General features: G+C 40.8%; 2 protein-coding genes across 2 annotated transcripts in view; one reads left to right on the top strand and one right to left on the bottom strand.

Moving 5' to 3' along the window:
* Positions 1-5,755, top strand: part of MRPS9 (mitochondrial ribosomal protein S9) — a 34,787-nt gene extending 29,032 nt beyond the window's left edge. Inside the window, exons 8-11 of the mRNA XM_075057631.1 lie at positions 1,090-1,258; positions 3,050-3,158; positions 3,982-4,151; positions 5,552-5,755. Coding sequence (XP_074913732.1) covers positions 1,090-1,258; positions 3,050-3,158; positions 3,982-4,151; positions 5,552-5,643 — 540 coding nt within the window. The 3' untranslated portion in view covers positions 5,644-5,755. The remainder of the gene's footprint in view (positions 1-1,089; positions 1,259-3,049; positions 3,159-3,981; positions 4,152-5,551) is intronic.
* The window catches only part of TGFBRAP1 (transforming growth factor beta receptor associated protein 1), a 67,447-nt gene that overhangs the window by 1,326 nt on the left and 39,935 nt on the right, over positions 1-26,186 (bottom strand). Inside the window, exon 12 of the mRNA XM_075057629.1 lies at positions 6,540-6,649. Coding sequence (XP_074913730.1) covers positions 6,540-6,649 — 110 coding nt within the window. The remainder of the gene's footprint in view (positions 1-6,539; positions 6,650-26,186) is intronic.

The following is a 26,186-nucleotide window of genomic DNA, read 5'->3' as shown; positions in this document are numbered from 1 at the left end:
TGCAAGTGAAAACTGTTGGAAGCTTTCTTCATCTATAGCCTCTATAATTTTAAAATTTTTGTATTGTTATATTTCTGCTCTTCAAAGGCTTAACCACATGTCTGTGTCGTATCGTTAGACAGAAGTGGCTTTCTAAGTGTTGTCAGAATTCCAGGGGCTATTGCTAGGTTACAAGAAAAGTATTGATTTTATGCTGAAGACTCTGCTAACAGGGGGAAGAAAAAACATTTTTAATAACAGCTTGTAAGTAAAGAAAACTTCAAAAATAAGGTTATGATATCTGTGTGAAAACTCCATTTTAGATGATAGCATACCTTTACATCTAGTGACCAGCTGTCTAGTGCTCCTGCCAGTAATACTTCATAACAGGACATCCCAGCTTTTAGCACAAATGGGTTAACGCAGAGGTGTTTTACTCTTTAATCACATGTTGAAGAACTTTGGAGGGGGGTGTAACGGGGAAGGAGAACCACACAGTAGCAAAGGATAATTTATTTCAAGAGGTTGCCCTTTAAGTCAAGTATCTCTTGAATTTTTAAATAGCTTGATTGTTCGGTTTTAAAGGAAATCATAAACATTAAAGTAACTCAGCTTGAACAGCCAAAGATAGGTAGATAGGTATTTCCTGTATATATTATGAAACATAATCATTTAAGAGGTTCAGTTTAGTGAAATAAAATTATTTCCAAGTCAATGAACATGCTGACTTAACTGAAAATGAGGTGAAAACCTTTTTTCCTCTTGCCATTTTAATAAAACAATAATAAAAGAATGAAGACCCCCCTCAATGTTTTCTTTTAAAAAGTGAGATGAACTTCATTCTAATACAATAATCTTGTATTACAAAGGACTTGGTTATGCTTTGAATTAAAGTTTCATTGTTGCCTGAAGAAAGGACTAGGTATCTTTAGTCACACAGAAAATGATGCATCTGCATGCTGTTCTTAAATCAGCATGTAGGTGCAAAAGTGTCATCTTGTCAGAAATCATCGATAAAAGTGAAGTAGGAAAGATCAATTATATAAAAATAGAAAGTTTTAGCAAATGCAATTACACTTGCATCCTTTAATGAAGTCTTGTTGTCTACAGTATTCAAGATTTATTCAACTCTTAGAAAAATTGATGGCGTTGCCATGTGTTGACATGGAGGAGAAGCATATACAAAAGTTTTCCAAAGAAGTTCCTGTGCAGTTAAAAAAGGTAGTTATTGAGCCCTTGAAGTATGATGAGCAAGGAGTGGCCTTCAGCACTGGTGAAGGTAATAATTTCAAGTTGGTTGGTACTGATGCAGAATTTTTTCCTCTTCATACGACTTTCTTTATAGTATGTACAGCACTGCTGCATGTGTCACTACTTAATTTTACATTTTTATGTGTATATTGCATGTATAATTGTTAATTATGTTATGGCATACTAAGTTATGACATGGCCTAGTAACAAAGTGCAAGTTTTTGGCAAAGAGTCTATCAACTGTTAGTTTTTTATCTGTATTTCTGTACAGTAGTACCTCTGTAGAGAGGACCCTGTTGTGCTACATATTGTAGGATACAAAAGGACTTTCACTGCTGGCAAGAGCTGATTGTTGAACATAAAGGGCGAGGGACTGGGGGAGCACAAACACAGAGAATTGCATGGATGTAACATTGTCGTTGCTTAGTATAGAAGTGGCCTGCTTACACCACTGAGTAACCTTTATCATTACTTTTGTGGGCTGTCCAGCAAAGGAGAATTTTAAGATGCAAAGACTAAATTGCAAGGCATTTGGATATTTACAAACAGCCTAGGAAAATGCAAAGAGGGAATTCCTAAATTTTTTTTTAACAAGTGGATGAACCGCAGCTGGCATTATGGGACAGAGATGGGAATCGATCATTGCTACCGAGACAGAGGGGATGTTAAAGAAGAGCCATGAAGGTCTCTATCTTCTAAATACAGACTGCTTACATTTTCAGTGGAGGGACACATAGTGGAAGAATGGTATATGATATGAGTGATTGCCTAGAAAAAGTAATGTAGCAACATGTATAGGAAAGTCTGGTGACTTTCTGGACAAAGCATATGCACTCGCACACACTTTATATCAATGCTGTACATTTAAGAGGAATCTTAGTCAGAGATGACATGTATTCTTCAGCAACAGGCAGCAGATGATAATAAGAATGAAGGTCGCAGAGAATTTGAGGGGTAAAATGGCTAGAGAGTTCTGTTTTAGATGGGCTGGCTTCAAGATGATGTGACAACAAGGAGATGGGAGAGCTCCAAACTGGGATTTAATTCACACTGGTTTTCAATAGTGTCTTCAGAACAGTAGTTACTGAAGTTTGATAAACATGCAACCCATGTTATTTAATAAAAGCCATCAGATTTTTAAGTTCAAGAACAGTCTTGTTTGTGTGTCCCATCACCCCCCTAAATTAAGAAAAATGTCTGATTTGTTTCATAATTCCTTTATCAGAATGATTGCTTCCTTTGTGCTATAGAAGATTGGTCTGAGGCTTTAGCACAGAGTGTTTGTCATGGTTTAACTTGAAGTTAATGCACAGAAAGAGAACTGACTGTAAGTAGTAATTTCTGAGGAAACCATGCTAAATGATGCATAGGCATTGCTTATACCAGTATAGTTAAAGCATTAACCTTTTCCATGTGAATATTCTTAAACTTCTGTACCTTTGTACGATTTTTATAAAGTATTTTAATATTACTAGAAATTTTGCTTATGGTAAATGTTCAACAAACTGTTTTTTTATATACTGTGACATCGCTGGGTCAAGAAAGTGTCCTGATCTACTGAAGTTATGGGAGGTAGAGTGTTACCTCTCCCTCCTCCCAACACCCCCCCACCTTAATAGACATTGATTAAAATATATTGAAAGCTAGTTGTTCATTGTTTGTATTTATTTCCTTCTCCTAATTTTTTTCTGGAGGCTGAGGTAACAAAAAAAACCAGCTGGTGCTGTATGAAAGTGTTGAGATTTGCTTAACTTCTTGGGCACTTGAAGTTCTGTAGAATATTGAAGCCTCATAACAGATTGGTTTTAATTCCTTTAAGGTACAAGAAAAACTGCAAAAGCTACTGTAGTAGTTTATGACAATGGGACTGGAAAAATTACAGTGAATGGAATAGGCATTTTACATTACTTCCCAGTGCTGCAGGACAGGTGAGAGCACTATGAAATGCTATATTCTTACTGTACTTAAACTATTCCAGCAAAAGTCATGACATGCAATTATATTTTGGTTCTGTGTCCACAGAGTTGATGCTATGGTATTGCTTCTGTATAACTGTCTTATGAAAATTGGTCTTGCTTTTCCTCTTAGTTTTCAGGAGTCAGTAGTATAAGAACTGATAGGTAAGCCTTGCTCTGTGTTTCTTGTCTCCCTTTCTGAAGGGATGCAAAAACTAAGAGCACAGACTATTTAGTTTGAATTTTGGTCTCCTTGGAAAGGGCTTGCAGTTTATTTTAAAAATAAACAGTGTCTTTGAGTGTGTCCTGAGAGATTTGCAAATTGTATGCATGTGTAATTACTCTGGCATACAGTAACATAGTGGAAGCAAAGGTGAGACGCTTCATGTAAAGCTTTGGATTTTGGGGGATGTGGACAGTCTGATATAGAGAAGACTTCTCATAAGGCTGACATAAGGTTTCTATCCCTTACGTGATTTTTATTTTATATTGTGATTTCTTCTGAGCTCAAGAATAGAGTTGATGGATCTTGGCATCTATAGATAATTAGTGAAACAAAAGTAATTGTAAAACCGAACTTAAAATACTTACCACTGGCAGTTTGAATATGCTCCTAGCTGCTAATTTCCCATTGATTTAGTTGTTACCAGTAGGAAATCAGCAATGAATGCCTTTCTGGATCTCTGCCTGAAGTTAACTATGTTTTTGTATATACTATGATAAGAAATGTACATAGCATGTAACTTTATATACATGTATCTAATTTTTATTATTATGATTATTTTTTTATTTTTAGAGAACAGTTGTTGTTCCCCTTCCAGTTTCTTGACAGAGTTGGAAAACATGATATGGTTTGCACAGTCTCTGGTGGAGGAAGAGCCGCACAGGCTGGAGCAATACGTTTAGCCTCTGCAAAAGCCTTAAGGAGTTTCGTGACAGAAAAGGAGGTGGAATTCATGAGGCAAGGTAGGAATTGAAATTATTTCAATGTTTCTTGATGTGTTTCTGGTAATTAATGGAATTAATACAAGGATCATTTAAGGATCAGATAGCGCAAATTTGAGTAAATAATCCCAGTGAAACCTTGTATATTGTATGAAAGGGATCTGCATTTATTTGTAAACTGTTTTCACTTGTTTCCTAGCATCCTTTTTGTACATTTTGGATGACTTCTTGAGCATTTTTCCATCTGTTCATGACCTCTCTTAGGTCTATTAATCAGCTTATATTGCTTCAAGATAGAATCACAAAACATGAATGTGTATTCATCAACAAATAAATCTGGATCAGGCATTATTGAGCTGTAAGATACTGATTGTATTTCGTTTTACTTGGTTAGTTGCAGCTTGTTCATGTTTAAAAAAGTTTTATTCTCGAACGTAAACACTAGAGGTTTAGCTTTCAAGGGATGGTAATGACGATAAACATTACTATGTGCAACTAGCCAGACTGAAGGAGCTTCTTCCCTCTCTTGCTTTATTTAGAGTTTACAAGTTACCTAGGATAAGATAGAACTCATTTGGATAACTGCAATATTTGATGCTTCTCAGTGATTAGATGCCATATTGTTTCAGCAAATACAGAATTATGAACAGTGAGCTTTTAACTATGCTCTTTCTGGACTAGTAGGGAGAACACCTGTGTGTATTACTGGCAGAACAGCTATGATTTTTATTTTTTTTTCACTCTATTACCATCCACGGAAGTAAAGCTATCTTCATGCTATTATCTTTGTAACAAGTTTCTTTGATTATAGCTTTCAGTACTGACAAGTATGACTTGCTAGGAATACCCCTGTAAACTGACATTGTAACGAGTTTGGTATCTGTAATGAGATCAGCATAATTCTGAACATGTTTTGGACATTGCCAAATATACTTTGGAAACACTAAGCGTACTTTAAAGCAGTGGTCTCCAAAGTGGGGTGTTGTGCAAGATGATCCATTGGGGTGCAGGAAGAAAATCTTAGAATTTCAGTAGTGTATATAATTTATAAATGAATAAATACACATATATTGGGGGTGCATGCTCAAAAATATTTTACTGATAGGAGTGCATGATCAAAAAAGTTTTGGAGACCACTGTTCTAAAGGCTTAAGCAATATAGATATAAAACAATGTGGGATTATTTTAATGGTTTGAAAAGGTAAATGTGAAGAAGGTTCAGTTATTAAAGAAAAGTTAAAATGTTAGAGGATCTGATGAAATTCCTTTCAGTATGTTTTATACTGAACCCTTACCCTTCTAGATGTTACAATTCATATGCGAAGTTTTTGGCTGCCTTAAATCCCCCCCCCCACCATGTAGTATATCTGTAATATTAACTAATAACAGCAAACAAATGGGTGCTTTTCTGTGTTTTGTAGCTGGACTATTAACAGTCGACCCACGTGTGAAGGAACGTAAAAAGCCTGGTCAAGAGGGAGCCAGACGGAAATTCACCTGGAAAAAGCGCTAAGTCTGAGTATTTAAAGAACAACAGAATGCTACCAGAATTTCAAGCCATGCTGATTTATGATTTAAAACTGTTATATAAATATATTTAGTAATAAAGACTTTTTCCATTATAACTACTATGTTTTCTCTGTTTAAAGAAAGTTGTTTGTTGCTTTTTAAATTTATTTAAAATTGCGGTGTGATTTGCCAAAATGTTAAATCTAAAATAGTAACTTGAGTGCCAGTTTTGCATCTTGGTTCCACTGAAGTCAGTAACGATTTATGAAACTGTTGGTGGATTATAACTTCCAAAAATCGGTCTATTTGTTTAGTGACTTAACTATCTAAATTCTGGAATTAGGCAGCTCCTAACCAGGTATTTGGACAACTTTGACATGCCTCCCTTTCTGCCTCACAGGTATCTGATGATAAGCGACAACTTCCCACCTAAGCTATGGTGGAGTTAAACTAGTGAGAATGTTACTGACAGTTGAGGGGATGTTGAGAGAGGAACAGTCACAGAGGATAACCTTTGCCTGTGGAATCAGTTGTCTCCAGGATGCCTCCCTAGGTTAAGGAGGGAGTGATTCAGAGCAAGTACCTAAATTTAGATGCTCTGAATCACCCTCTGGAGGAGTCAGTTTTTCTCCTCTTCCCCCAAATGCAGAAAGAGCTGGAGGGATTAGGCTGAAGTTAATCTTTTTAGAATACTCTTCTCTACCCCTTAAATCTCAAGGGGCCTGCTCAAGGAGGTGTGTTCCGAATATGGCTGATGCACAAAGATAGCATTGGACTCTTTGCCAAATACAGTCATAACTTTTCTTTTTTAAAATCAGAAGCAGGAGGTGATGACAGTGCTGCCCACCTCCTGTCTATAATTATAGCCTTCCGAAATAGATTAGTGGTTACAGCACTCACCCAAAAGTGCAAGGTTTTGGTTTATTGCCAACTTCCTTCCTGGGACAGAGGTCAAATCCATAGAGCTTCCAAGGTAGAGCATATCCTTCATCTTTCCTGTAGGAACTGGGCTACAGCAAAAAAGAGTATAAGGTTCATCTCACCAGGAGAAAACAGAAAAAAAAAAATTTCAACTCAGTAGCTTTAACAACAGGGCACCTTCCAACTTTCTTTTAATTTAGAAGACTTCAGTACTTGGATCTATCTCCCCAGTCAGATTTTCTAAGCACTAGAGTATGTGCCCTGCTTCTTACTTGCTGTAGATTATACCAAAAATATTACATGTCGGAGGTAACAAAAGGTGCTAGCGGGTCACTGCAGATGATAAACAGCTATGAGTGATCTATATGGGTTGTCATTTTCTCCAGCACCATTCAAGAGGGGGCAGCAAGTAATAGACCTCTTGAACTGAGTAAAACAGAGAAGGTCAGAAACTGGGTATGCATCCTTGACTGATGTGTTTCTGATTCCTTATTCCCCAAAGCCAGTCTGTGCTTCTTTTAACTCTCGTTTCATGAGAATACTCAGTAAACTTGGGCAAGATTTCTCATTGCTTAGGTAGTTAATCGAAATATGTGACTCTACAGCTACCTGAAAGGAGGTTGTAGTGAGGTGAGTGTTGGTCTCTTCTCCCAAGTAAGAAATGATAGGACAAGAGGAGATGGCCTCAAGTTGCACCACTGGAGGTTTAGATTGGATATTAGGAAAAATTTCTTCACTGAAAGGGTTATCAAGCATTGGAATAGGCTGCCTGGGGAAGTGGTGGAGTCACCATCCCTGGAGGTATTTAAAACACATGTAGATGTGGTGCTTAGGGACGTGGTTTAGTGGTGGACTTGGCAGTGTTGGGTTTATGGTTGGACTCGATGATCTTAAGGGTCTTTTTCAACCTAAATGATTCTATGATTCAAGTTGAATTCAACAGCTGAGGCAATTTGCCTGACTCTGAAAAACAAATGGGGGTTGCATGAGATGTTTTACACTAAGGCAAATACAAAATGACTTCATTAGCATTTCTGCTAATTTAACTCTGAATTGTGTTGTGTGTAGCAAAATAACTCTGTCATGTTTCAGTAAAAGCTGTGACTTGTAATAAAAGCATTCAGTAAATATCCATGCTGGGACAGGTACTTAAGGATTCTTTTGACATGCTTATGTAACAAAACATATGTAAGCACATGGACTTAAATGAAGGTGTTAGCTGAAGAAGATATAGGAGATTAAATAGTAGAATTTTTATCTGAAGACAAATGAAAATCGATCAGTTTGACCATATTAATTTTCCTACCTCATTATTAAGCAATAAAGCTATGAGTGCAACAGCATATCAGTACTTAAAACATATAAAATCTTTTATCATGTTTTAAAGGATTTCTTAGCGTTTTACCTTCTAAAAAAGCATGGACATGGCCTTTGGTGTTTAGACCCAGCAAAAATTTTAGGCAGGGCAAATTTTTAGAATTTACCACAACTTTTTAGGGAAGTCCCTAGAACTAATAGTTAATGCTGTGCCACCAGGTCACTTGCTTCATAGCTACTTGTTCAGGCTTCCAACTAATTCTGAAACTGAGCCAAAAGAGAGAAGCATTTTGAAAAGAAAAACAGAATTGTATGTACTTTTTACATTTTTCATTTGTATGAAGTTCCTCTCAATCATCTGCAATACACGTCAACATTTAGGAGTTAGGAGATGAAATAATTGTGTTAAGAAGGACTATTTCTGTAGTGTTAAAGGATTAAAAAGTGAGACTACCATTTTTTTCATTCATTTTTACAGATTCCTCAGAACTGAAGTATTTTATGGGACAACCAAATAAGGAAATTTCATTGGGGTTGCTAATTTTGGTTTGTGACAGCAGCACAGTAGTGTAATTGGTTTATCAGCTGGAATAATCTGGTTTAACTTCCCATTCCTCTCATTCCCTTGCATTCCCAAGGTTATTGAAAGAAGCAGTCCTGAACACCTGCCTACTAACTGTGTCCGAGCCAGGCTTCTTGGGTCTCCATTTTGAACCACTTGCAGTGTGGACCAACTTATCTTGTCCACAAGATTTCAGAAAAGTGTGCTACATGTGACAGGTGCTCATACTTTAAAATATTTTCTGTATGTGGGCAAAAAGACATAAGCCTTCTATGCTTTCTGGTCAAGGTATGTTGTGATTCATCCAGGCTCTTCCCACCACACCCCCCCGCCCATTGATGTTTTGCTTTGAGTTAAGTTGCCAAAATTGTCTCTTAAGACAAATGGAACATATCTGTGCGATTGATTTCTGGTAACTGTCACATTTCTCTAGTGTCTCAGTAGGTAAAGCTGTAAGGATATTTCTGTTTTGTATTAATACTGCTATGTTACCACAAGATGGAGCAGTTTGCAATCTAATGAAAGGAGCTATTTTCAGAAAGGTATGTAGATTCTTGGGAGAGAAATGATGAATTTTCCTTATAAATAGTGATTTTATAACAACAGATTAATACAAAAATAAATGTATTGGGTTTCAAAAGGGTAGATTCAGATTGTCTTTCCAGTTGTTTTTTTTTTCCTCCTGACAAGAGAAACAGATTTTAGTGAGAAATAATAAATGTGAGTTAATGCTAGTTTTGGGTGATCTAATTTCAATGTATAAGTAATACCTTCAAATTAATACTATAATGTTATGCTAAGAAATGCCAGCTGATCTGTGGAGCTTGGAAATGGTACAGTAACATTGTGCCAGTCATCACAAAGTTAAAATCACAGAATGGTTTGGGTTGGAATGGACCTTAAAGATCGAGTTCCAGCCCCCCTGCCATGGGCAGGGACACCTTCCACTAGTCCAGGTTGCTCCAAGCCCCATCCAACCTGGCCTTGAACACTGCCAGGGATGGGGCAGCCACAGCTTCTCTGGGCAACCTGTTCCAATGCCTCACCATCCTCATTGTAAAGAATTTCTGCCTTATGTCCAACCTAAACCTACCCTTAGCAATTTCATACTAATCATATACATAACTAATAAATATAATTATTTAGATAAAATGCCAGAAGTCAGTTTTGGCTAAGGGGTAGGGGATTTGTTACTGAAACTGCATCTCATCTGTACAGTTATAGAAAATTCCTGTCCATACAGAAATTAATTTTCACAGTTTTCTGTGATATTTTATATAGATGAGAATTCATGGGCTGGAATTGGAAGCAAATGGATTTGTCATGCTCTGCTAGTCCCTAGTCGGTATTGGTTGTAGTAGCTTACTAAATGTCCTGCAAAACATGTGAACAGAAATTGCTGCCTGTGTACCTGCCCACATAAACATAGCAGCGTGGGAGAAGAACAAAACGCACAAACGAACAGGCAGTAATGGTTTTAGACATCACATTGCGTAGAATCCACCCTCAACCACTATGTCAGCAATCACCTTCACTGTTAGTTTTCAGTATTAAATAACTGACTATTGAAGTCTTTCTCATAGGCAATTCCAATCCCACCTGCCATTTGTCTCCTAGTTACCAGCCACGTCAGCAGGAATGGGTGCTCCTCTGCTTGTCTGGGAACTTGCTCATTTTGAAGGAAAAAAGCCTTGGGTGCTCCACAGAGGAGGTCTGTTATTTCAACACACTAAATCTTTAAGGTGTTCAAGGTGTGTGCTGACCATTTCTTCATCATTTCAATAAAAGCTGATGCTGAAAGTACTGACATAGCAATGTAACCAGAGTGGTGGGTGCTTGCCACAAGTCCTGAGCAGACCAGTACCTCATGGAAGCAATTTCAGACTAACGCATGATTAGCAGGAGCTACGTGATGATGCACTAACACTTTCTTCTGAAAGTGCCTATTTGCCTCCGAGGTCAACAAAAGCAAATTCTCCTCTGTTCCAGGACTGCTCCCCAATACGTTCCTGCTTGCCTGCTTACCCTTCCCCTTAGTACCTGCTGTTTCTCCTAAGATGTGATGATGCCAAGATAAAGGTGATTGCACCAGTGGTACCAGGGTAGAAATGATTCTTGCAAGTCCCAGAGCAACCCTGCAGGGTTTGGGTTGGTGGTGCCTCTAAAACTTTGACCTATACCTTACACCTTGAGCGCTGGATCGTATATAGGCAGTGGGAGCTGTAATGCTTTTTAGCTGGTGGAGGTATGCATGGGATTTTTTTGTTTAAACTTGTGGTCATAGAGTGTAACAGAGGTTTTAGAGGAAAATATTGTGCAAAGCAAGAGCTGTATAGATTATTTGTTGTCAACAATAAAATGATAACAATAAAGTGATAAGAATATTGTTATATGCTGCATAATAGAGGAAGAAGAGGTCATTGCTTTGTAAAGGGCTTTGTGACTTATTCTTACATACTGCTTTTCACAGTTGGGCTGAGCACCACGTACCCGTCTCTGCAAGTGTGAGTTTAGCCAGCAAAATCCCTCTGAGGGCTCCTACGTGGGAACACCAATGCCTGAGAAGGCTGACATGCATACTGAAAACACCGTGTGAGACAACATCTGCTTCGTTCAACTTCATTGCAAAAAGGAGAATGCAAGCACACGGTTACACAATATCCTCCCTGCTCAGCTCACCTATAAAATCATATAGGTTTATAGCAAAAAGTTGCATCGTCGGGATCTTCTGACATTCTGCTGCATGCCAACTTTCACGCTCAGCCCGCGATGGACACCCCCACCTCGGTAAGCAGCTTTGGGGATAGCTGTGGAAACCCCACCAGCAACCGCTGCGGTGGTGCGTAGCAGTGCCGGGCTTGGTGCTGGTGGGTTTGCTGCCGGTGTTTGCTGCAAGAGGGAAGTGAGACTCAGAAAGATCTCGCTGAGGCTGGCAAGTTCTGGTGGGGATGGACCCCAGCATTGCTAAAGCAAGGGCTGCCCCTTCTCACCATATAGATGTAATAGACATCTAGGATCTCTTATTTAGTAATGTTCACCCGTGGATTATATTGCCTGCAAGGTAGGAATTTGGTTTTCTCCTCGCTCAGCTGCAGTTAAATTCCTAGGAATTAAAAACTTCTTCTTTTGTGAGACCTTGACATGAGTGCTGACATCTCTTGGATGTTTTTGAGCCAAAGCCACAGGGGTCCCTCCTGTATCTTTCACCTGAGACAGCTATTTCTTTGCTAGGAGAACTGATGAGACATACAGGTTTAACAGTCAGCTTCCCTCATAGAGTTTCTTTCCCTGTGAAAAGTCACATTGAGACCTATTCTAAATCTGCCTCCCCCCCCCCCCCCCACACACACACACACATTACCTCTGAACTGGGTTTAATTTCAGAGGTTAAGCAAACAGGCAGATTATTTTCTCCTCTAAGTGCGTGCTTCCAAGGCTGAAGGGCTCATTTGTACTCAAGTTGCAAAGAACACTTAATGATTTTATTTAACTAAGGCAAAATGAGAAAGGAAAACGATATTTAGAAAATTTCATTAGAAAAACATTTGCTTCTTTGTTTCTATAACAGCAAGATTACTGGGTAATCTCTGCCTTAACTCATCGGGGATAGCTGATTGCATCAGGTATGCTGATGGAGCTGATATTGATGGGCTGAGCGTGCAAAGCATACACATTACCCTCTGGAAGATTTATGCCTCAGACCAGGAACATGCAAAACGGCTGCCCCATAAGGATATCCCAAGGTACAAAACAAAAACTAGGCAGGAGGCGGAACAGCTCAGAGCAGCAGCAGAAAGTTAAGGACAACTGAATTTGCTGGAGCACCAAGCCAACCCTCCCGGCTGCTGAAGCCTGGGCAGGTTCTCGGAAAGGAACGAGCCCAGGCGGTTAATTGCTGCTCAGCGTGGAAGCTGTGGCACCGACTGACGCAGCGACGGTGTCTAGCACTTCAACCATTTGGGATGTCACCCTTTCAGTCGTGAGGGACGGGGTCCCGGATCTCCCACCAGCCAGCGGGTGAGTAGGAGGCAGGCAGCTTTTTGCAGGGGCAGAGGATGTGCCTCTTCCCTCCTTCAGTGTGGCCGATTCGTACTCCGTCATTTGCCAAAAAAAAAAGGGGACAGCGACTGTGTTTTGTAATGCGCTGTGAGTTTGTTTTTACCTTAAGGAGCTTATAATTTACAAACATAACGCTTTAGTTCAGCATGAAGTTTGTCAGATGTTTAACATCAAAAGTCAAGGCTTCATCCACCGCCTGAGTTTGGCATAAATCTGATTGGTTTCTTTTGTAGAAAGCCAATTTAGGAATCAATTATATATTGTAATGGGCGTGAAAACAGCTCCTCTTTGGTCATTGTAGTAGATTACAGCTTGTAGTCTGACATCACTTAACTGCGTAGCAAATTGTCTGAAAATGAAAACTCCTATTAGGACACTTAAAAAATTTCTGTTTCAAAATGACTACTTAACAACCATTAAAGCATCTTTATAGAAATGTCACTACCCTCATTACATCTGTACCTTTGGTTAGATTCTTTCCCCCTTTCCAATTTTCCCCCAGCATCTTGCAGCTTGCCCATTATTTGGATGTATAATTAGAAATCCATTATTATGTTTTATGGAGATGTAAAGAGTAGGAAGAAAGCTGCGTAACTACTTTTTACATGCAGCATGCAAATTATCCACCTTGTGTATTTTGGCTCTGAATGTTCCGCAGATGTAGTTTCATTTCCCTTGGATCTCTGTTTACCCATTTTTATTGCTAGTCATCAAGTATAGCAGCAGAAAAATCAAAATAGGAGGGGGGAGGAACCTTCCCATAGAAGCAGCTTAGCATGCCCCCATCGCAGACTGGTATCGACGTTAATGTGCTTCACCTACGCAGTTCTGTGCACGGCTGTTATTTATAATAGATGGTCACGGAAATGGTAGGGGTAATCAACATCGCATGAGAAAATGGTCACTGCCAAAGCTGAACAGTTGGGGAAGCGCTTTGAAGGATACGATTTAAAAGGTTCTATTCAGAAACCGTGTGTATTGAGAAAGGATTCAGGATGGGGTTTCGACTGTACCTCACAGCTGAGAATGAGCAAACGCTGTTTTCCTCAGCCTGACCTTTCCAGCTGACATTTGTTCTGGTCTCGCCTAAGGGTCACATCCTGCTGTGTGATACCCTCAGGACCTGAGCCAAAGTCAGTGGAAATCTTACAGACTTCATGGGACACCTCTAAGAGGGGAGGTCTCGGTGCAATGGCCTTAAAGCAAAAATTACTTTAAACCGGCGTTGGCCGTTGGGTCTGATACAAGTGTACGAAAGTGGTTCCTGGAGAAAGTATAAAAGCACATAAACTTTCTTTTCTGGAGGGGTAGGAGGAGGGTGCCAGTGTCTGAGGAGCAGCTGGCTTCCCAGGGAAGGAGGAGCCTCCTGAACGGGGGTCTGGCAGAGCTGTGATATGGGAATTATGATTGTACGTAGTGCATGGTGGTGTTCTGTGGTTTAGTGGCTCAGTGTAACTTTCTGACTATTATATTTAAAAAAAAAAAAGGGCGAAGTGCACCTAGTAGGTATACATTTTTTAAATTTTTTTTTTCCTGAATGCTATTTTTTCAATTCTTTTAGCCACTGACTGGACAAACCCAGATATAACATCTCTACAATATGCAGATTTTTCACCACTCTTAATTGCTGCTGGTTTTACTTAGCTTTTAATTTCATATAACTGGCAAAATACATTGCCCAAGAGTATCAGTCTCTCTTAGTCATGGTAAAAGTAGGAAACAGAATCAGGTCAACCAGACATTGCTGCTTAATAATAAAGTAGTATTTGATCAGTGTATTATATGCATATATATGCACACACACAAATGCATATGTATGCACACACACATATGCATGCAGGTATTGTGCACATAGATTATATGTATTAGAACTAGGGAAGATAGTTTATTCTTTCTGATATAAAAAAGAAATTTATTTCTTGAGCTAATTTGAAAACTATGCCATAGTTAAGACTTAGGGAAGTCATATAGCTATAAAGACTGGAGCAAGACTGGAGCAATTCAGAATAATGTTGCAGTTAAGAAGTTCTTACGGTGCTGGGCTAGGAGATGGGAAATAGTTCAGCTCCTGCTCCTTTCCAGAGCTCGTATGTGATTACAGAGAAATTGCTTACCGCCTGCCCACGAGCTGCAGGAATTTGGTGACACTCAAACCGTGGGAATGGCACTAGATGCCTGCTTAGCTCTTGGTCTTTCTGACAGCGTCCAAGCTTTCAGTAGAGAATCCAAGTACGAGAGTGCTAATGCCTGGCACCCTGACCTTGTCCGTCCTGCTCACGGGCAGCCCGCAGCTCGTCCTCGTGTCCGATAGCAGCGGAGATGCTGCTCTCAGAGAAGACCAGCGTTGCCTCCTCATCTGCTCCGAGCTGGCCACCAGCCCTCCAAGGGCTCAGTTCAACAGGCTTTGGGGACTTCTTGAACCTAATGTGGCTACACAACTTTTAGCTGGTGGTCAGACCTGGCCTTATGGCTTTTTGGAATTGTCGATGAAACAGAATTATGTTTCTAGAATGAGAGGCTGCGCTGGGCCACGGAAAGGAGAAAAGATGGGGCAGGAGAGCAGGTCAGACCTTTTGTTTCTGCTGCCGTTAGCAGTGCTGGCGAGGTAGGACGAACGACCACTGCTTTGGGGTGGCACCCATCCTTCCTCAAAAACGAGTGATGTTCTTTCTCTGTGTCTTCACCTCCTCCTTCCCCTCCTCCCGATGGCAGCCACGCTGAGCCTCACATATGTGATAGAGGCAGTAACGCTACGGCCAGTTGGTCGCACCCAGAATTTTGCTCCCCCAGGCGATGCGCTCGCTGTGCCTAAGCCAAGGCTGTCCTGCTCGCCAGGTGGGAGAAGAAGGCTTTGTCCCAGCCGGAGATCTGCCACGGTCATCCCCAGGCACGACCGAAGAGCGACGAGGCTGCGTTTGTGCAAACCTGAATACGTTTTTCGTTTTAGACAAGAAGGGCTGCTGTAGCATCTTAGCCTGCCTTGAAGGAGAGAGCGGGATTTGAAGGCAGCGGGGTTGTTGCTTGCGTATCACCGTGGCTGGCGACAGCTTTTAGGCGAACCTGTGGCTGGGGACTTCGGTCAGCGCGGTGATGCCGTTCGGCCAGGTAGGGACCAGAAAGACTCCAGCGCAGTCCTGTCCCATTTACGGGTTGTGTCTTGCAGGTCCAACAGCTGTAGAAACTTTTTTTAATCACTAGTTTAAGAAGATATATCTCTGGATACATCCAGGGAGTAGATCTGTTGAGGAAGCAGGTGCCAGTTTTCCATAGTTACTTTTAAGAGCCAAATTGTGCTTTAGTGCTGATTTTTAGTTTTAAGGCAATATTGAGAATTTAAAAACCCTTCTTTTTAATTTTTTTTTATTTATTTTTTATTTGATCCAGCTGGAGCTTGTACTTCCTCTTTAACTTTTTCTTTTATTATTTAAAATCCTTAATTATCCGAGACAAAATTGGTAAGGAAATCTGCAGAATCTAGGGATTCCACAGAGCTCTCTCTATAAACACTCAGGCTATTCACTGTTGCCAAATAGACGTGCCAACTCTGAAACACCCACCCACTCCCTCCTTCTGCTGCAGCAAACTAATAAGCGCATTGATTACATTCATTTAAAGAAAAACACTGCTCTTTTAATCTTTACATTCCGCATGCTTTAGATTTCTGATTACGAGAGATATCCTGTTTATCACACATCATGTGGTGAAAAAGCTACTTGACACACCTCAACGCATTAGATATTTTAAAAGAATATTTTATAGGGTACCAGCAAGTGGTAGTAGGAGATAATTATCATTTCCTGCAAGCTGTTGTTGTACTATTCGCAAGATGAACGAGAGGTCTCTTAAACATGATTTTTGTAAAGGTCCCTTAAATGCCTTCAATCCCCCCAAACAAAAATGTTCACATGCAGTTTCTCTCTTCCTTCCCTCTCCTTTTCCCCCCTCTCCCCTCCAAAACTGGAAGAACTTTGTTATAATTATATGAGACGACCACGTGATGCCTATTTCACTGCTCTATAGAAATTAGTTATTAAGAATGACAATTATATAGTTATATATAGGTTTATATGTATACATATATATAAAAGAAAGGAAATACAAAATTATATGCATGTGTGGTACCTGACTGATAAAATGTATACTGTATATTTAAGCCAAACTTGAAACCCACTGCTTTAAAGAGTAGAACAACTTTTTTGACTTGAAGACTGGCAGGAGCATCCCGAGTCCCGAGCGTCCCGTCTCCCACTCACGCTCAGTGGGAGCAGTGCTCCTGCTCCATCAGCAGTCCCGTCACTCTGTGACTGAAACCACGCTGAGAAAAGAAGAGCCACAGGAGCTAAAATTCACCGGTAAAGAATACACAGCCTGTATACTTCTGAAGAGAAAGGCTGGTCTTGGTCTCCTCGCCCAGCTCTCCCGGTTCCTTTGCAATGTGTCATTCCCCCACTGGAACGGTGATGCAATTAGGGCATCATCATTTAAAGCATCGGTTGGTAATAATTGCCATAATCTAATGCCAGCCTGCGTTTTTTTAACAGGAATTTCAGAAAAGGAGCCGGGAAGTGCTGGACAGAGAGTCCCCGTGGAAATTCAGCTCAGTGCCCAAACTGGTTCTCCGGAGCACTAGTGCAGTCGGCGTGGCCAGTGTGGTGGGACAGGGAACCAGTACAGAGCTGTGGGTTAAGTAAGGGGAGATAAAGGGAGGCCCTTCTGCAAGTATTATGTATGAAAATGAATTAATAACAGAAATGATGCGCTGCAAGACGGTGAGAAAAGTAACTATGCAGCTGCCAGCGGCCTTAAAAACTTGATTTTGAAGCCTCTAAAGGAGACTGGGAGGGAGGGTGCTCATTCCCCTTGCTTGAACTAACGTACTTGGGAAGAGTGTCGATGGTAGGGCGCCAGCTGCATTTGCTAACCCGCAACGTCCCCGAGCGGCGTTGGTGAGAGTGCTCTGCCGTGACAGTGCCGTGTTTCGTTTCCCAATCTCAGTATTTCACGCCCCTGAAGCTCCCGACCAGACCTTAACTTTTTAGCCTGGCAGTTCCCCCTGAGAGCTCGCCAAGGGATTAAAGCGTTGGTAACGATGCAGAGGGACGTTGTCTGTAGATTCCCTGGCATCAGTCTCTGCAGCACATCTACGCGTAAGAACTTCAATATTTGGGATTCTGAACTCGATGCCCTGCGCTACAGTAATAGAGCATGGAGACTTGTGCAGCTATAAAACCAGTCTCCGTAACCCAAATAACCTGTGGGCACGAGGTGGTGGGAATTCTTAAAACCCACTCTGCTCATTCCTCGCCCGGAGTGCGACCTGTAGGATTAAAATTTGTTTGAGGTCAGAAGTCCTGTTTCCACACCATGCAACTGCTACGGCTGAAGTCGGATAGATCTTTCCACAGCTTCTCATCGATCAGGTTAGCGCCTCCTCTTATTTCTCAGTACAAGCATGTATCCTCAGTTATGGATTCATTTTGCTAGTTACCTTTAACACAACTATTTATTATTGGCCAAAACCATGAATACTTTTAAAAAATGTACCTTTTTCCCCCCTTGCTCTGTTGGACTATACATTACAAGTGTAGATTGAATCTTTCAGTTAAACCCAGCTAAAGATAGATATTAGAATAAAACTGTTTGGGTTATTTTTTTATTCCATACATGTGCAATCTCCATAGCTATTCTAGTAGACTTTTAAAGGAGGCATTTACTAAGAATTCTTCCTAATATTTTGACTGCTAACCAGGTTTTTTCCCCTTAGAATAGCTTTTCTAATGGAACGATTCAGAAAAAGCACTATCATCATATCATAATATACTGTGACAAGAGCTGTTCAGCTTTATGTTTTGGCATTTAATGTATTCTCAGCTCTTCGCTGTGGCTGGCAAGGGTGACTTTAAGCAGCTGATATTGTAGAGAAGCAGTTGAAAAAAATTTTTGTAGTAAGAGATACAGGGCAAATTGTAGCAAATTGTCTCTTGCTGGTTTTCAATTGTTTTTAACGTGCGTGTGTTTCTGTCTGGCATCTTCCAGCAGAAGTAAAAGACACCCGCTGAAGTCTCCTATGATTCACATCTGCAAAGTTTCCATAGACTTTCCAAGATTTAGTAGAGATTGTCTCTGTCCTTGGAAAGAAGGGAGTGAGTAGCTCACACAGAAACTCAAAATATATAGAAATCATGGCCCACAGTAGAGGGATTCTGGCTGTAAAACTCAGTTTGCTTCCAGAAACTTAATTGGGTTGTTGTCCAAATATGAACTACTTTGTTACAGGCTTAGATATATGTCACAAATAAGGAACTTGTAAAGCTAAAGGATCCCTTGAATTTTCAAGTGCTGATGAGAAGCCCTCTATAGGGCTCAGTAGAAATTGTAAAAGCATTTCTCTGAGTCTAAAGGACTTGGAAATAATTGAAAATATAAATTTATGCTGTAGAAGCTTGTTCCTCTTGCCACATATTTTTGTTGCTGTTCCTGTTGAGACTTTCTGCTGTAGTGATCCTTACAGGGAGGATTCCCAGAAGGCCTGAAACCTTTCAGATCTTATTGCTTATACGTTTTCTTTTCTTGACAGAACAATATGAAATGGCTGACCTTGCCCAGAGCAATATCATTAAAGCTAAACAAGACGACACTTGTACTGTGTCTTGGTCAGGAGCTGTCTAAAGCACTTTCTGAGTTCTTGTGGAACAAGAACAATTTCAGGCAATTGAAATACATGGGATGCTAGCCAAAGAATGTTTCTTATTTTAACATGACTTTATGGGTATATTAATACGCATGTTTAAAGCAAAGAAATGGAGTGTTTTACAGCTCAGAAGCTCATCTTGAAATTTTAATTTATCATACAGTAAATGAAATTCAGACTTAGATATTTTGAAGAACCTTTGTTTGAGGATCTACGAACGTGCTCTGGGCTAACATCCATGCTTGTCAGGTAAGCAGCGGAGTCTGTCAGGATGTTTTATCCCTCATATCAAATGTTGGAGAATAGACAGAGCCCCACTGACATTAGCTACCAACCAGCACCTGCACTTCAGTCAAGGTGAATGGGGAGCCGGTAAGGGTTAGCAAAGGCCAGGGGAGACGGGGAGCACACAGCAATTTTCTGGATTGAACCCAAGAAGACAAAAATGAATTTTTGACAGACAATAAATCTAGTCTTCCTTTTTTTTCTTTACTCGGGAAGGAACTCAGCACACTTTACATATAGGTCCCATTCATGCAGCCTTTGTGTCCACATACTTAATTGGGCAAATATTTTAAAGTCATCGTTCTCTTCACCTTCTTCTCCCCAGCACCCCTGAGTCAATGCTAGTGAATTGTAACTGTCAGTTTAAGGAGTGAGATGCTGCAACACGTTCATGAAAACATGCAGACAGCATGAGCAATACCCTACTTTGGGCAGAGTTTTCCTTGGCTGCCCACTAGCTCAGTGGAGCTCTTTTACCTCCCTTCTCCTCTGTGCTTGCACAGGATGGATAGCGCTGAGGAATCATAGAATCATTTAGGTTGGAAAAGACATTTAAGATCGAGTCCAACTGCAAACCTAACACCGCCAAGTCCACCACTAAACCATGTCCTTAAGCACCACATCTACATGTGTTTTAAATACCTCCAGGGATGGTGACTCCACCATTTCCCCGGGCAGCCTGTTCCAATGCTTGACAACCCTTTCAGTGCAGAAATAACCTTATAAACAGGATAATTCTCCTTTCTGGGTCACCTTTTCCCATGATGTACTGGCTGTTGTGTATTTTCTCCCCCATACACCAGAGCCTTTCCAGGCTGGAGTGCCATTCACAGCACACTTCCCATCCTGGAGATTGTAGTCAACACAGATGGCTCTTTGTCGCTAAGTATACGTGAGTGCTAAATTGAATGTGCACTCTTGTCTAATATTTAACAAAGCACATTGAGTTAATGACTAATGTTTCATTATTGCAGGAAGCTTTTAGTACCAAAAGGTTAAGTGCTTCATTTGAATATTGCCCGAGCATCTTTGCCCTGTCAGGGTTGTTTTTTTTTTTTCCCCTAAAGTTAATTTGCTATTGTTGTGATCATGTCTGACAAGTGGTGGGTAAAAGCAAAGGCAGGTTATGGGGGTCTGTTTCCATGACATAATTTTACTGGTGTTTAGCAAGTTGGATTTTACTTAGCTGAACATCTAATTTGCATGGGCCCTTATTCAGGGATGAAAAGCCAGTTTTGAACATAGGCCGTCTTCCACTGGGAATTATTTGCATCAGAGGCAAAGGACTTGGGGGGAAGCGATAGAAAAGCAGGCAAAGTTAATCGAGCTAGAAGAGGTTACCAAAGCTACCAGAAGAGACCTGCTATGCATTCACACAGGTAGAGGAGTAGGCTTGGGAATTATTGTTAAATATAAAATTGCAGTGGCTGAGTACTAGTAAAGCACTATGGAAACAAGTTTCTGCTACAGTGACATTAATGATGTAAACTGCTTGTGACATGTGGTCATAAAAATGGGAAAAAAAAATTCTAAAACGACAAACAAGCCCCCACATTACTTTGGTTACGCTGAACTCCCAGTTCTTTGAATGAGTTTTTTCAGCGAAAAGCAAATTCCTAGTAAACTAGTTCACCACATCTTTTTCTGTTTAGTTTGTTGAGAAGGGGAACACACACGCACATCAAACCCACGCTGTCCTGCTTTGCTGCCTTCCAGCACGGGAGCAGTTTGTGAAGTTGGTTTCTGAACCCTGCAGGGAAACCATGGCTGTTGCAATTAATCAGCGTTTTTTTTCTTCCATAGTCACTGTAGTGACTTTGCCACCCTATGGCAGAGTGTAACGCTAAGTGTTCACCTGTGGCTTTGTAGCACTGGCATTTTTAGCATAACTGCTTCTTAGGTCTGTGTGCTCCAGTTGTCTTTCTAATAGATTTGGATACTTTTAATTCTGAATCTTCGATTCAAAATCTTTTTTGCTTTTGATTAATGATACCCCCCTATAGCTTCACCTCTCTGGAAGAGAGATCTAGCTTAGTACAGCAGTGCTAATACCAAGAAAAAGCAAGTGGACAGGCTTTGCTTTCAAGGTAGTGGGCGTGGGATTTTTTTTTTAACCAGTTCATTATTACAGTTTCTATACCAACTCCTTAAATTGGGCAGACTTCTTTTTTCTAAATCATCTAAATGATTTTTTTCTTCTAAATCATTTTTGTAAAGCCATCTAAATCAAGATGGCTGTTTAAGTAAGACTTGCTTGCAACTGAACCTGAAATGTTGGTAAATTCAGGTACTTCCTGGTTACATATTATTGTTTAATATGTAAGATAGAAATAAAGCTTCTTTGCAGCTTTCAATTTCAACAATCTGATCTGCCTTAAGCATCAGTAGGGAGACTATCCAGAAGCTAGACTGAGAACAGCGATGTCTGTGCACTAGTTAGGAAGATCTAAATTAACCGTCATCCATTACTTTGACACGCTTGCAGACTTCTTAGTCCTAGCACCAAAAAGTTTAAAGTTCTTTTAAAGATACTTTTATGGGCCTTCGGGTAGCCCATTAGGTGTTCTTGCAGTGGAGTAATGCTTCTGTCCAGGAATGCCTCCCTGCAATGTCAGAATTAAGGGTGAATTACTAAACTACTCCTTCCCCCAGAAACAAACCCAATTTTCTCTTTGTTTACTTTGTAGTCTAAAGCTGGAAATGTTCCTTCAAATCGTTCTCGATGGCTCCCTACGCGTCTTTTGAGCACTATAACTAGCTTGAAAATCAGCTTCACGTTTTTCATGTTTCAGGAGCCCAGAGAATTTTGAGGTAAAAAATGTTTTGTCTTGCATTGCTCAAAATACTTGAAGGGACTGCTCTCTGCAGGAAAAAACACTGACTGCTCTTATGCCAAAGGCTTTCCTTTCCCCAACCCAGATCTTTACCTCCCTTAGGGCAAAGTCTCCATGACCGTTATCAAAGCACTGTAATATCACACTGCTTTTCTGTGGAAGTGCTTTGCTAAATCAGGGTTCTCTGTGCATCTCAGCATTGAGATCCTATAAAGGGATCAGCCCTCTCATTATGAGTTTAGACCAAAAATAGGCATGAGGAAGTATTTTTGTAAATGTGCTCTAATTCATCCAAAGGCAGGATTCTCTAAGAGCTAGCCAACAAGATCTTACGGGATTGACCTGATTTCACTCCTTATTCAATATCACCCCTTTTTTTTTTTTTTTTTTTTTTGGTAACATTTTTTCCTGTCTTGTTACATCAGTAGACCCCTGCTGCTGGTGGTATCTTGTCACCTCTGGCATCAAAAAGCAAACCAGATGACTTAGCAAACCTTCTCAGAACAAGATATTTCGCCGTGGGTTAGGCTGCCAGGCAAAGCGCATGAGCACAAACCAAACTGAGCATCGCGGCGAGCGCGTACCTTGAGCCAAGACACTGCGTGCTATTTAAATGACCGGGGAACAAACGTTCCTTCACATCCATCCTCGGGACTGCTTCAGGAGAGACACTAAGGAAGGGGTGACCAAAAGGTGGAGCACACACCTTCAGAGCAACGTAAAATAAAATGGCTCGTTTCGATAGACACCTCACATTTCAACAGACTGCCTCGACAGACAGAAAACCCTGGAGGTTATCGCTCAGGGATGCAGCGATGCCTGGATGCAGGCAGCGAGGTGTTGGAGAGCTTCTTTTATCCTGCACATCGCTCCCTGTGCCGTGTGGGGCCAGACGATGCTGCGCTGGAGTCTGTTTAGGATGGGAAATTGTTTGCCCATTGGCACTTTTCCATACAAGCCGACGGGAGGAATTGCTAAATTTGCATCAAAAGCCAACCCTTTCCTGCCTCCACAGGTTCTTGCAATGCTCAACTCCGTGTACCCGGCAGAAAAAAAGTTTCCGTGCTGTGCCTCATCCTCTGAAACAGGTTTCCTCAGAAGATCGGTAATTTTTTTTCACCTTTTAATGTCTTTTAAACTGCGAAAAGCCCCAAAGTTTGAAGGAGACCTCAGAAGCCACTAATGCTTCCCTTGTGTGAAATCAGACTCTGAGCCTTTCCATGTGATCCTTAACCTTAGACTCACTGAAAATAGGGAATTTTGCAGTGCTGAGTAGCTATGTATAGTTACTTACTAGAACATATTTCCCTAAGTTTACCTCTCTGGGATCTGAATCAATGTAATGCTCTTCCCAGAGTCCTTCTGGTTTGAAAGTTCCCTGCTTATGTCTTGTCGTAGATGTTTTCTGCCTTTCTTGGGTGTATTGGAAGTTTGCTAAATCTCTTTTAATTTTGGCTATTTCCACACTTAGGATGTTGATACACTAAACTCAGAATTTTAAAAAGAAAATTAAAAGGACTAATGTGCCGGTGCAATTAGCTTTTAAAAATAAACTAAGTGGACTACTTTGGCTGAATAATTGTGACAGCAGAGGTTTCTAACAAAGAGTGTGAAAGGTGTGAATATCTGGGACAGACAGAGTTTGTTTAATCCGGGATAGAGACATGTATATCACCTGTTCCAAGACAGAAAAAATCTGCTCATTCAGCTTATAAGTAACTATCAAAGAACAGTGGGGGAACTGTCCTAATGTGAGTTTTTATCAGCGGAAAAGTGGTCTGAAGTCAGTACAGGGAAACATACCTTCTCATGTGAATCAAAGTAGGCTTCAGTGGTAGCCAGGGATGGATTTCGGCTTCTCCAGTGCTAAAATTGTGTGGCTTCAACTCCTCTGCCAGCAAGGTGCTACAGCTCCAGGTCCACTCATGTTTTCTTTCTTTCTTCAATTACTGCAGAGATGCAGTAGCCATTATATGTGGTGGGTACTGTGCATTTTCAAGGTATTTAAACTGTCCTATAAGGACTGCTGCCCCGGTTTGATTTTGCTCTGGCATGTGTTGGGTTCAGAAGGTTTTAAAGCCTTGTCCTCACCTGTGTGGAAGCTCATAGGAACTGGCAAAGCCAAGGGGCTCGCACGTGGTGAACCCACATCTCTCGGCGAGTGGGGATGACACATTGGCTGGCTAAAACTGCACGCCCACGGCAGGTCAAGCCTCAGCCACATTCTAAAGAACTAAAAGCATTTTGGTCATTAATTGGCTGTACAGACCTAACCCCCAAACTTATCCAAAGTAAATGCAGCAAGCTGCCTCAAACTGCTAACCTCAATGTAAAGACAACAGCCGCCTTTTTCGTGCACGTCAGGGCCCTGCCAACTGTTTTTGCAAGAAGGAAGCAGAAGAAGGTCAGTGATGAAGTGAAGCTGCCGTGTCAGCGGTTACGAGGCTGGCTAACACCATTTTTCACCATTGCGCTCACGCTTGAATTTCCACAGGCATCAGCCTAGCCGTAACCTGCCGAGTTTTGTCTCTTACCATATGCTTCTCCCCGTCAAGCACAGCATTTCCTATAGGAAGGGTGTCTAGTGCCCATTTCTAATTACTCTGTTTCGGTGGTCTTTTCTGGTAGCGGGCGATGGACCAGGCTGCTGTAGGCAAAGGTGTTACTGGTGCCCACGGGGCCGGACTGGTTGTGCTGGGTGCTGCCGGCTATCGGCTTCGGTGCTCCGCAGCCAGATGAGCATCCTGCCTGCTCAGTCGCTTCAGCAGATGTGCATGATTAATGGATTATTTACCTTTTGCTGCCTGATTATTATTTTTTCTGCCTCTAACCTTTTCACTTTTACAAATTTATTTTGACTTTGAAATTCTGGGGCTTCCACTTATAACCTTTATGTTTATTGGTGAAGGAGCTATTATTAGACTGTTTTTCCCCCCTCTTTCTAATGCTGAAGTTTAATTATATTTTTCCTTCTGCCTTTTGGTACAGGTGCAGTAATTAAATGGCATTAAGTCTGTTTCACGATCATTAAGTAGGCTTGTTATTGTCCTTTTTGTATATATTTGAAGTTGTAAATAAGTCACCTTTCTAATGAACCTGCCTGGTAGAACTTTGACATATCACTCAGTGCTGCTATGGTTGTACAAAGAAATGTCTTGAGTTCTTTCTAGTCCCCGGCCCTTTCCAGAGGAGGAGAGAGCAGCAGGACTGAATTGTGCCGCACCTTAAATAATAAATATAACTACTTAAAACACTGAAATTGTTCAGCTATGAGTTTGTTTTTAAACTCAGGTTTCTGAGCTCAGGCCACTTAGGTGAGATGCCTGACATTTTCTGTGCGTGTGGGTTTTTTTCAGTGTTTCTAAAGTACTATTAATGGGAGAATGTAATGTGACCTTTTTAAACCCACTATTTAAGGAGTGAAACACTAGATATCATATTGATGCAGTGTGCATAATTTTACAAAGGGTGAATTAATCAGCTTTATGTGATGGGTGTGCAGGAACGGAGCTTGCATGAACAGACCACACACTTTAAAATACTGTAATGGGAGACAACAAATGTAATAGAAATCCCCCAAAGGTGAACTAGGGTGAGGAGCAGGGAGGAAGAAGAGGGGCTTCTTGGTCGCTTAACTCCACAGTGTTAGTGCTCTTTCCAGCACTAGCTAAGGCTGGAAACTTATTCTCCGTGATTACACTAGAGGAAAAATGTACTCATCTTTTGGAAGGCACGTACACAGGTTTTAAAATTTTTTTTGTAAGAAAGCACGTAGAGTGACAAGCACGGACCTGAATAAACGCTGCCTTCCTGTGGTACGCACCTCTTTATGCCACAAGAGATATAAAGCTGCCAGTCTTTTTTGGATTGTGTGGGTT

Source organism: Buteo buteo, chromosome 25 (genome assembly GCF_964188355.1).
Source record: "Buteo buteo chromosome 25, bButBut1.hap1.1, whole genome shotgun sequence".
Classification (NCBI taxonomy): Eukaryota; Metazoa; Chordata; class Aves; order Accipitriformes; family Accipitridae; genus Buteo; species Buteo buteo.
Note: the sequence above shows the minus strand (reverse complement) of the source record. Positions and strands in the feature narration are given on the sequence as shown.